Consider the following 11,585-nt stretch of genomic DNA (forward strand, 5'->3'; position numbering starts at 1 on the left):
CCAGCTTTAGCTTGCTCAAAGGGTCTGTATGCATGGTGCTCGGCCCCAACACGTGAAAACGCACAGTGCGCACCGGCAGTGAATTCTGGTGAACGCAAGCTCATTTTTCAGAGCATTTCGGGCACCTGTGGAACTAAACTAAAGGGGTGGGGACGGGGGCAGGGAAGATAACCTTCAGAAAGCATGATGCTCTGCAGAAACAGGCTAAGTGTGGCTCCCAATGATATCTAGGAACATTCCACGAGGGGAATGGGCTCATGGAAGTTGCAGATTTACAGGATTGTTATCAGGCTCTGAAAATTGATCTGTATGAAAAGGGATCCTTTTCCACCTGGGAAGATGGGCTGAAGGTGGGGGGGAAGGGTGGAGGGGCATGAACAGCAGGAAAAACTCCACTCCCTGTAGGGAGCAAAAGCCTCAGATGCAAACATATGCACATTCCCGGACTCCAGAGGGCACATCATGAGACGTTAGCCTGGTTACTCTGGTTCAACAGTGGGGCACATTTTGGTCAGGTTTGCCCGCCACTCGTTAAACCACTTAATAAGTCACCAGGGTTTGCCAAATCACAGAAACCACACGTGTATGAGGACTGCTGAACACCACCTATTTGAAAACATACAGAAAACAGTGTGAAGTTGCCCTGAGCTTGTTGGAAACTCTTTTGCAGAAAACGCCTTTCACACTGCAGTGAGTAAACTTAGGGACACACACACACAAATACCAATATATTACTCTGCTTATTAGACATTTCCTCCAAGACCTAAACATGCCTTTTATATCAAAACCACCTTATTCATCCCAAAAATGACAGTGTGGTTAAGAAGCGGAAGCATCAACAACACTGTTTGGTCCAAATCATTCGCTCTGGAAGAACCAGCTGCCTTGCCTGTACAAAAGACCCAACATTTCCAGGAACTAGCTTCCAGGACTGCAGCATTTCCGCAAAAGGGGAAAAGGCAGGTTTCCCAACTGGAAGAGGCAGCCTGTTTTCTGAAGGAGACAGGGAAGGCTTAGACATCTGCTAAGCAGTGGATGTGGGGAAACTTCGGCGGTTGCAGAGGGCTCTCGGCTGAGCTGGGCAAAGGCCAGAGAACATCCCCTGGAAGCGTAATACTGCGTCACGAGGCTGGATTTGTAAAACAGCTGCCACGTTCCAGCACCGACTGCTCCGCGCAAAAAGAAACAGCTCCCAGGAGGACAACTTTGGCTAGATGTCAGGCAGGGAAGAGAGGCATGCCTTGGATTCAAACAGGTGGAGAGGAACACACCTTTGCCAAGGTATGCAGAGATGGTTCTGGAGGGAGTTGAAACGTTGTTGAGGAGGTCAGCTCCCGGGTGGGAGAGCGCCAGACTGGGAAACTGCCTGGCTCTCTTTGATGTGACCGGCTTTAGAAGGACTGGGCCTCCTCAGGCACAACTGGAAGGTAATTGTTGCTGGATGAAGCTCTTTGTCTGCAGCTGGGTGATGTCCTGTGCCTGCAGCTGGATGAAGAGAGCTAAAACCAGAGAGAGGAGGAGGGGAAAGGAAAATAAAAGATCAGCCTCAAAAGACCTTCTCTCCATCCCACCAGGTAAAACAGCCAGACTGGTGAGGACTAGGGAGAGGGCTTTTTCAATTGTGGCCCCCACCCTATGGAACTCCCTCCCAAATGATCTCCGCCTTGCCCCCTCTATGATGAGTTTCCGCCGAGCCTTGAAGACCTGGCTCTTTAGCCAGGATTTTGGGGTGGGCTAGGTTTTACTATTATTGCTTCAGATTTTTAATGTTTAATGTATTTGTACGTTTTATTTTGTACGTCGCCCAGAGTGGCTGGAAAACCAGCCAGATGGGCGACTAATAAATGTAATAATAAATAAAAAATACAAAAAACATGTGTGCCGCTCAGCAAAGATGCACATTTAAGTCCTTCTAGGGCAGGGGTGGGGAACTTTTTTTCAGCTGAAGGGCCACGTTCCCTTCTAGGAAACCATGCAAGGGCCGCATGCCAGTGGCGGGCGGGCCCAGGAGCTAAAGTGGGTGGAGCGGCAAATGTTAATTTACTCACAGTTCCCCCTCTGTCCTCCATCTATCATTAATTATTATTAATTAGATTTATATCCTGCCCTTCCTCCCACAGGAGCCCAGGGAGGCAACCAAGAGGCATTATCAGCGTTCAAAGACATATACTATCCAGACAAAAGCAACCGAAGAGTGCTTATTATTAACTGCTTTTACTAGTCACTTTTTCCCACAGGAAGTAACCCAAAGAGACTTAAATGTTACTATGGAAGGAAAACAATCAGTTCTGTCCTGGAAGACTGGAGAAAGATCTCATAAGAACATAAGAAGAGCCTGCTGGATCAGGCCAGTGGCCCATCTAGTCCAGCATCCTGTTCTCACAGTGGCCAACCAGGTGCCTGGGGGAAGCCCGCAAGCAGGACCCGAGTGCAAGAACACTCTCCCCTCCTGAGGCTTCCGGCAACTGGTTTTCAGAAGCATGCTGCCTCTGACTAGGGTGGCAGAGCACAGCCATCATGGCTAGTAGCCATTGATAGCCCTGTCCTCCATGAATTTGTCTAATCTTCTTTTAAAGCCATCCAAGCTGGTGGCCATTACTGCATCTTGTGGGAGCAAATTCCATAGTTTAACTATGCGCTGAGTAAAGAAGTACTTCCTTTTGTCTGTCCTGAATCTTCCAACATTCAGCTTCTTTGAATGTCCACGAGTTCTAGTATTATGAGAGAGGGAGAAGAACTTTTCTCTATCCACTTTCTCCATGCCATGCATAATTTTATACACTTCTATCATGTCTCCTCTGACCCGCCTTTTCTCTAAACTAAAAAGCCCCAAATGCTGCAACCTTTCCTCGTAAGGGAGTCGCTCCATCTCCCGGCAGGGGAGGCACCAAGGACTAGAATCTTACCACTGGCCAAACAAGCACATCATTCCTATGACAGTTGATCCAAACTTTCGGAAGAGGCCTTGGCATCGTGCTTCTCTGGCATCCATGTCGGGACTTTTGCGAATGTCACCGTAGCCCAGTTAAGGACTGGCAATCCTATGTTGCTGGGCGCTAATTAAAACCGCCAAAGCTTTGAGAACGAAGCACTTACCTGTGGACTCCACGTGAACGGTCTGCCCGTCAATGCTCTGCACCTGCCCAGTCATGAACACCTTCCTCCCCTCCATCTGGTCCAGCTTGCAGTCCACCAGGACTACAGAGCCCAGCGGAATTGGACTAAGAAGGGGAGACATTATCTCATCTCAAAGCGATTAACCGGAACAACATCCGTAATAAAAACCGTACACAAAACAATTTCATTGATAATAAAAAAAATCAAAATCCAATGCAAGTACAAAACGGGATTAAAAAGAAAACCCACTTAAAAGGCTTGGAAAAGGGAGGTTTTTAAGAGGCGCCCAAAAGACAGTAGAGACAGCGCCTGTCTTGATATGTAATGGGAGGCAGTTCCAAAGGTCAGGCGCAGCCACGCTTAAGGCCTGAATCTTTTAGGTATCCTGACCCCAAGCTGCATATGGCTTATCTACAATATAGCTTCCTGATTGGTAGCTGAAGGGTCACCTTGGCAACTACGGTGAAGAGCCGTACCTCAATGGCAGAGCACCTTCTTTGCATGCAGAAGGTCCCAGCTTCAATCTCTGGCACCTCCAGGTAGGGCTGGGAATGTCCCCTGCCTGAAACCCTGAACAGACACTGCCAGACAGTGTAGGCAATACTGAGCCACATGAACCAATGGTCTGACTTGGTAGAAGGCAGCTTCCTCCGTGCTAAACGTTTAAGAGGACTTTCAGGCTGGCCTTTGTCTTCTGGACCAAAAAGAACTTGCGTCGTCCATGACCAGGGCTTGTCCTGACTGAAAAGGGCCTTGGCCAATACATGCAGAGTCCATCAGGGCCTGGAACATAAGAATAGCTGTCTGGATCAGGCCAATGGCCAATCCACTGTTTTTTTGCCCACGTTTTCTTAAGCTGCTGGATCAGGTCGAAGGGGGCCCATCTAGTACAGCATCCTGTTCTCACAGCGGCCAACCAGATGCCCATTATGGGAAGCCCGCAAGAAGGACCTGAGTGCAAAGAACAACTGGTATTTGGAAGCAGAGCAGAGCCATTGTGGCTAGTAGCCATCGATAGTCTGATCCTCCATGAATTTCCCTACCCTCTTTTAAAGCTATCCAAGTTGGTGGCTGTCGCTGCAAACACTGTGCTGTAACTATGAGCTGTGTGAAGAAGTAACAGGAAGAGGAGAGCCTCTTCTCTGTCACGTCAAGGGCACCAAGAGTAGGTCCAGATTTGATTACCTCTTATAGTTGATGCTGAGATGAGCAGTCATCACCATGCCCGCAACTTGGATGGCACACTTCCCGAGGGTGGCGTCGAGAATGGTGGCGATGGAGCCGCCGTGTGCAAACCTGGAAAATAAAAAAATGCACAAAGTCAGGCAGCCAAGGAAGAAACTGATGTGCAAAGCATGGAACCGGGAGAAGCAAGGGTGGGTTAGGAGAACCATAAGGTTTTGGAGCAGGGCTTGGGGGTACCAAGCTCCATGGGACTGTCTGTTAAGAGATGGCACATTTTCTTGGTGTTAGGGGAAGAGGGAAGGATCCCAAAAGCAACAAGGGTTGAGGAAAAGTCTGGACGCCAAACCAACCACCCCCTGCAGCCAGTCACAAGACTCCAAGCCGTCAGAAAGCACTAGGTCAGGAAAGGGGAACCTGTAGCCCTGCAGATGTTGTTGGACTCCAACTCCTATCAGCACCTCCCCCCCCCAGCCGAAGGGTCAGGGATGATGGAAGCTGTAGCACAGCAACATTTGGGAGGGTTACAGGCTCCCCATCTCTGCTTTGTACCTTTGTAAGTGAGTTTAATATGGGATCCCTGATTGATTGGCACCTGTGTCTAGGCCAGGGGTGGGAAACTCAACAACCATAGCAACCAGCATGGCCAATGGCCAGGGATGACGGAAATCATAGTCCAACAAAATCTCAGAGGGCTACAGGCTTCCCATCCCTGCTTTGCACCTGATTGGTTGGGACCTCTGTCTAGGCACTGATCTGGGGTAAAGAAGTAATGAGATGGCTGGCACCCTCAAAAATCCAAAAGTGCCCACGGGCTTAAAAAGCTTGACAATTCCTGGTTCAGGCCTTACCCCGAAGGCCCCTCAAGGTAGGGACCGGGCTGGAACATGCACACCATCCTTTTCTCCGATGGGTTGAAGAACATCGCGTATTCAAAGCCCATGCCTTCGTCGTCGATGTTCCTGAGGAAGAGACGGGTGGCTCTGTCCTTCTTTGGCTCATTTCCTTGCCTCATCCGTTCTGTGGGAGCAGCAAGAGACAAAAGCAGTTGGCATCACAGACTGTAAATGAGAGCAGCTATCATGGATATCAGATAAAGATGGAATGATATTGCAATTCCCGAAGCCTCTGTTCGAGTGCTTAGTTTGAAAACAAATGCTGTAAATTTTTGCTTACTTAAACAGCCTGCCCACACTTTGCTTCATGATTGAAATATTGAGAGAGAGAGAAAAAGAAAGTGAACTGTGTTGAAATAATTTTGGTTTGAACAGTTCATTCACTCCATTTGACAGGGTGTAATCTCTCACCTAGAGACTCGGAATACTTTTTACCTTTGAACTCTTACCTTTGTTAACTTAAGGGCCTAAAATATTATTAGACTTGCTTTTCCCCTGCGAATTCTTATCTCTGAAAAAGTAAAGAAAGACCTTTAAGAGGCTTAAGAGGATAGTTAACTTGGACTGATTAATACTGCTTGCTAACATGGTATGATGAACATGTAGGCAGGTTCACATGGAACGCTAAGCCAATGTTTAACAAGTCACAAGATAACCATGAATTGTCCCACAGACGATCAAACAAACCATGACTTGTTAATACAAATAATGGTTTGGTTTCCATCTGCTCTTGTAGCTGTGTCTTTGTAGCTTGGTAAGCATCTCGGGTGGGGAGGCCAAACGATGGTTAAGGAAGGCTACTTGGTCTGCATACAACACCAAGACATAGTTAAAACAAACCAAAGTTTGTAAGGCAAAAACAAGCCATGGCTTCCCTGGTATTCTGAATACGACAGAGAGGCTCATGGCAAAACTCTGAACAGGGAGAGAATAAAGAAGACATAAAATAAAAATACAAGAGATCCTTGCCTGGAGCATAGTACACAATATTTCTATATGAAGGCAGCTTTTTCCAAGTTCCGCCTTTCACCATCTCCATGAACTTGTTAAACTCATTCACCATGTCTTTTCTCCAGCTAGAGTTGGGGAGGGCATAATCCTTTGCCTGCTCAGACTCGTGGAACCGGGCCTGAAAAGAAAGGTTAAGAGAATGTGCACAAGTCAAGAAAGTGCAGGTGTCCACAGAGGAGTGAAAAAAGATTCAGGCTGCACACCTCCCTAAGCCTGTTCTGGGTTTCACCCCCCCCAACCCTCTAGAACAGATCTGAGGAGGGTGCCAAGGGGGAGAGGGAGGGAAGTCCTGTTGCGCAAGCAGAAATCCTTGCGCTAACGGAATGAGTGCACTGGATACCACCTAACTCTCTCAGCCTAACCTACCTCTTGGGGCTTTTGCGAGGACGAAAAAGCCATAGGAAGGGCCATGGACACACAAACTTAAGCTCCTTGGAGAAAATAAATCCAAACGAATGGCAAATTACCTTTAGAAGAGACAGAAGGGCCCATTTGATCTACCACCTTGTTTCCCAGAGAGGCCATCCATACAGCCACACTCAGACCCAAGGCTCAGGAAAATAAGAAAGCTTGTATATTATAGGAAACACATAGATGGTTGGGGGGGGGGAAGAGTAAATTCCTGGTCTTTGACCTCAGTCTGCTGGTGAGACATACACAAAAGGAATACGTTTCCTCTCTCCAAGTTAATGAAGGAGGAGGAACTGGAAATGAGGTCAGCAACCCTGAGAGCATTAGTTTATACACTGAAGTATAGGTTACCACAGAGATCAACGGGAAGGGAGGCACCCTAGGAATCCTATCGCGATATCTGTCTCTTTTAACCTCATGCAAACCCAACAAGTCTGAGTTGTATTCCAACAGTCCTCTCCGTCTCAACCAAATTCTCTCTCCCCCCCCCCCCGCCTTCAGACCCCTAAGCTAACTGATACGACTCAATCGAAAACATAGCAAGCTGCCTTATACCAAATCAGACTCTTGGGTCCTTCTACCTCAGTATCATCCACTCTGACTGGCAGTGACTCTCTAAGATTTCAGGCGGTGGCCTCACTCAGTCCTACCTGGCAATGCCAGGGATTGAACCTGGGAGCTTCTGTCATGCAAGGCAGGTGCTCTACCACTGAGCAATGTCCCGTCCCTTAAAAACAATGTAAGATTCCAGCTCTCATGGTTCTGAATGAAGGGATTTAAAGAGAAACCAAGAAAAACTGCCTTGGACCAAGGATGTCCACTGGACGACGTGGCTCAGTATGGTCTACACCACCCTTTCCCAACGAGTGGGCCACCAGATGTCGTTGGACCACAACTCCCATCAGCCTCAGCCAGCATTGCCAATGGTCAGGAAAGATGAGAGTTGTGGTCTGTGATGTTCATGTATTAGTGTATATATGGTAAGTGCTGTTTGTATAGGAGATACATGGTAAGTGGAATGAAAGAGAAGGGGGGAGTGAATGGGCAGTAGAATGCTGGATGATTGGCTGAGTGTTTAGAATGGCTGAGGGTATAAATGGAAGGATGACAGTTAAATCTGTGTGGACGGTGAACGTGAGTGGTTTGTTTTGGTGGGTTTTTGAGAGGAGATTGGGTGGAGAGTTGGTGGATGTGAGGAGAGTGTGTTTGGATTAATACTAAGACCAGTACCTCAGGAATAGATGAAACCATATGCTTAAGTGCCTTTATAAAGTAATCTTGTTATCTCTGTTATTTAATAAATATATTTGGTTTACCAAAGGCCTGATCCTTGGCTGGGGTTTCACAGACCAGAAGGGAGGGTAAGGTAAATACCAAGGCTGAAGGGTAACAGATGGTGGCAGCGGTGAAGAGAATAACACCACAAGTATTCAGAGCAAACCAGTATTATCTGCATTGATACAAAGGGATTGGGACAGCTTAAGCACGCAGTCACAGAGGTAACCTGATAGAGAGACTCAGGCAGAGTCTCTGGGAATACGGGTTATAGGACGTGACTGGTGGTGCTGCCTAGCAGGGGGATCTGGTGAGGTCTATGCTAGAGCGGGGAGAGAAACCATAAAAAAGGACAGTCCGGACTGGTGGAGTCCCTGGTGGTGCCTAGTGACAGGCAGTAACCACGAGCAGGTAGGAACCTGACAGGGAGAGCCAGGGAAGGGCGTCACATGGTCCAACAACATCTGGTGGCCCACTGGTTGGGGAAGGCTGGTCTACACTAACCAGGAACATCTCTCCAGGATTTCAGCCCCAACTGGAGATGCCAGGGATTAAACCTGGGATATTCTACATTCAAAGCAGCTACTCTATCACTGAGCTACGACTCTTCCCTTAATAATGTTTTCTTCCCGTCTCTCTTGCTACTCACTGTGGCATTCCACAACTGCACGCGGGAGGAACCCAACAAGGCTCCTTTAGACGCTGCTGCTTGACGACCACATCTCGGGGCTGTCCAGCGAGCCAGCCCCTTCGCCAGCCAGCCAAAACTCCTCAGCATGACTCACGCAACAGAGGCTTCCCAGCCGCACGCCTCTGAGGAATAGGCTTCAGCTGCTCCTCTTGCCAGTCAGAATGCAGCTGGAGAAGATCCCAGTGCAGGAGGCCACACCTGCCAAGGGAAACTGGCCCACTCAGGCTTTTGCAAAAAGAAATGCCAATAGCTCGTGTTCCCCAGCCTCTGCTTTTCAGAGGCATACCACCTCCAATAGTGGAGGGAGAATGCAGCACGCCCAAGGGCAACAGGCTTGCAGAGCAGGATGCAGGGCAGGCTCCATCCAGGTTTCTCTTCCAGTGCTTTGCTGCCAATCCGCAGCATCTGCCGCCTCAGGCAGATGCTTTGCTCTGCCTGAAATGGCAATGGACTGCCTTCAAGTCGATCCCGACTTATGGCGACCCTGTGAATAGGGTTTTTATGGGAAGTGGTATTCAGAGGGGGTTTCCCATTGCCTCCCTCTGAGGCTAGTCCTCTTCAGCTGGCTACGGCCTGCTCAGCTTGCCACAGCTGCACAAGCCAGCCCCTTCCTTGTCCGCAACTGCCAGCTGGGGGGCAACTGGGCTCCTTGGGACTGTGCAGCTTGCCCACGGCTGCACAGGTGGCAGGGCACGTCACCCCTGAGCCACTCCCTGTGGGGTGATCTTTAGCTGCCCTTGACACCCAGGAGACACGAGCGAGGATTTGAACTCACAGACTGTGGACTCCCAGCCAGGCTCTCCTCCCCACTGTGCTAATGGTAGGGAAGAGCCACCACCAGTTAAGAACATCAGAAGAGCTCTGTAGCCAGTTCAGGCCAACAGGGGCCCATCTAGTCCAGCCTCCTGTTCTCACAGCAGCCCGCCAGATGCCTCTTTTTGTGGAAGCCCGCAAGCAGGACCTGAGTGCAACAGCAACTCTCTCCTCCTGTGGTTCTGAGCCACTGGCATTCAGGAGCATGCTGCCTCTGTCCGTGGAGGAAGAACATGGCCATCGATGGCTTTATGCTCATAAATCTGGCGAATCCTATAAGAGCATAAGAAGAGCCTGGCTGCTGGATCAGGCCAAAAAGGGGCCCCCTCTAGTCCAATGTCCTGTTCTCCCAGGGGCCAACCAGATGCCCCAAAGGAGGGCCTGAGTGCCACGGCAACTCAGTCTGCATTCTGCATTCTGAATAAAGGGCTGGTTTTTTAAAAACGTTTTTAAAAAAAGTTGATTGTCACTTTTCTATAATTGCATCAGTAATTATATTTACAAATGGTAGTTTTTATTAATTATATTGTTAACTGTTATTAATGGACAAAAATAATAATTAGTATATGGTAAGTGATCAATTATGAATCACTATTAACACAAATGAGAGCCAGGGTAGCGTAGAGGTTAGAGTGCTGGACTACGACCTGGGAGACCAGGGTTTGAATCCCCACACAGCCATGAAGCTCACTGGGTGACCTTGGGCCAGTCACTGCCTCTCAGCCTCAGAGGAAGGCAATGGGGAACCCCCTCTGAATACCGCTTACCATGAAAACCCTCTTCATAGGGTCGCCATAAGTCGGGATCGACTTGAAGGCAGGCCATTTCCATTTCCATAAATATTTATTTATTTAAAATATTTCTATCCCGTTCTTACCCTATCATAGGACACTCAGGGCGGCTTACAATAAAAACAAACATATATATAATAAAATTGTACACAATGAAGACAACAAATATAAAATAATAATAATAAATCCCCCCCCCACTTAGAAATGCTATCTTTAACCCCAGCTGACCTCTAGCTGACCTCTAGGGTGACTTCTGGCCTGGCCCTCCCTCATCACTCCCCCTCCTTGACCTCCGTTGACCTTTGACTCCCCCTCTCCCGGAAAAAAATTAACCCATCACTGTCCCCTGTCCCTTTCTTTTCCCAGCTCACACCTTCCCCTCCTCTTCCTCCCTCACAGTAAACCAGGAACCGGCGCCTAACTTCCGGTGACGTCTCTTCCTCTCACCTTCTTCCTTTAGAAGACAGCAGCCGGGATCAGGTTCTACGCATGCGCGCAGGTGGCTTTCTCTCGCTTTCTCTTCAACCTTTCGCGGCCTCGTCGCCGTGACAATGCGGCGACGGGAGTTGCCAATAGTATGCCCTGTTCTATTTATCTTTCTGCTTTTCTACCTATCTCTAGAGAGAGATTGACATAGATGCTAATAATAATATAATGAAAAATATAATATAGTTATGCGTGAAATATAGTGTCCGTTGATGGCTGTGGGCCCGTCAATCATGCAATCCAATAAGACACCTTCTACTCCCGCCCTCCCAATATTCGCTTGTTCCACGTTACGCGCCCCCTTATCGAATGCTAGGTTCTGATAGGGCGGAAGGAGTGTCAATCCAAGTCGCTTTTGTCCCGTTCCTGCGCGATTTTCGATTTTTATTGGGCTGGATATCCGCCAGTCGTGCCCGGTTTTTTTTTTAAGGAATACACGATTGTGATTGGACAATGGGAATGCCTGTCTAGTTTGTCTCTTGAAGCCAACCCCAGTCTTTTCTTAGTAATACGCGCCTCCGATTGGACTAGAGGCGTGCCACTCGAATTTCTGTGGGCAGGTTTTAGTTGTCTTGCCAACATCGTGGGATTGCAGGCCTACAACCAGGGCTTGAACTTGAGGAGGTGACCTTTGCGCGTGCTCAGAGGCACTGTATCTTTCAGGACTCCCCACGTTTTCTTTGTAAGCCTTCTGGCACCTGTCCTTGCCTTCGTGTCTCTGACCATGTGCACAGTTGCTGGTTTTGTTTAAATTAAAAATTAAGTGCCATGTGTCTCTGAGTAAGTGCAGAATGCCATTGCCAGCATCTCCGATTATGAGGTGGACTTTTTCCCCCTTAAAGCTTCAGCTCCCCTGCCCAATTCTATAATAACAAATCACAGCAACAGCCCTGCAGCCAAAAAATCAAAAGA

At 48.4% G+C, this 11,585-nt stretch overlaps 1 protein-coding gene across 4 annotated transcripts; it reads right to left on the minus strand.

The window, feature by feature from the left end:
* Positions 1–721: 721 nt before the first annotated feature.
* LOC133374917 (acyl-coenzyme A thioesterase THEM4-like) lies at positions 722–10,971 on the minus strand. 4 transcript variants are annotated; one of them, XM_061606241.1, is made up of 7 exons: positions 10,635–10,969; positions 8,542–8,781; positions 6,165–6,324; positions 5,151–5,319; positions 4,303–4,413; positions 3,097–3,221; positions 1,328–1,499 (listed from the first exon to the last, which is right to left on the minus strand). In XM_061606241.1, the coding sequence occupies exons 2-7, from the start codon at positions 8,668–8,670 to the stop codon at positions 1,411–1,413; spliced, it is 783 nt and encodes a 260-aa protein (XP_061462225.1). In that variant the 5' UTR covers positions 8,671–8,781; positions 10,635–10,969; the 3' UTR covers positions 1,328–1,410. The 4 variants fall into 4 exon arrangements, with proteins under 4 accessions (XP_061462228.1, XP_061462225.1, XP_061462226.1 ...); XM_061606242.1 differs by having other exon boundaries at positions 10,561–10,635; XM_061606243.1 differs by lacking the exon at positions 10,635–10,969 and adding an exon at positions 10,416–10,514.
* Positions 10,972–11,585: the final 614 nt, after the last annotated feature.

The sequence above is a fragment of the Rhineura floridana genome, chromosome 22 (genome assembly GCF_030035675.1).
Source record: "Rhineura floridana isolate rRhiFlo1 chromosome 22, rRhiFlo1.hap2, whole genome shotgun sequence".
Lineage (NCBI taxonomy): Eukaryota > Metazoa > Chordata > Lepidosauria > Squamata > Rhineuridae > Rhineura > Rhineura floridana.

What these genes read in the sequence shown, in the direction of transcription:
- LOC133374917 (XM_061606241.1), bottom strand. Translation starts at nt 8,670, where the DNA reads ATGCTGAGGAGTTTTGGCTGGCTGGCGAAGGGGCTGGCTCGCTGGACA. An exon ending in TATTGTGTACTATGCTCCAG is followed by an intron (nt 5,320 to 6,164) that starts GCAAGGATCTCT and finishes CTGCTCCCACAG; the next exon opens with AACGGATGAGGCAAGGAAAT. An exon ending in CTCAGCATCAACTATAAGAG is followed by an intron (nt 3,222 to 4,302) that starts GTAATCAAATCT and finishes TCCCCTTCTTAG; the next exon opens with TCCAATTCCGCTGGGCTCTG.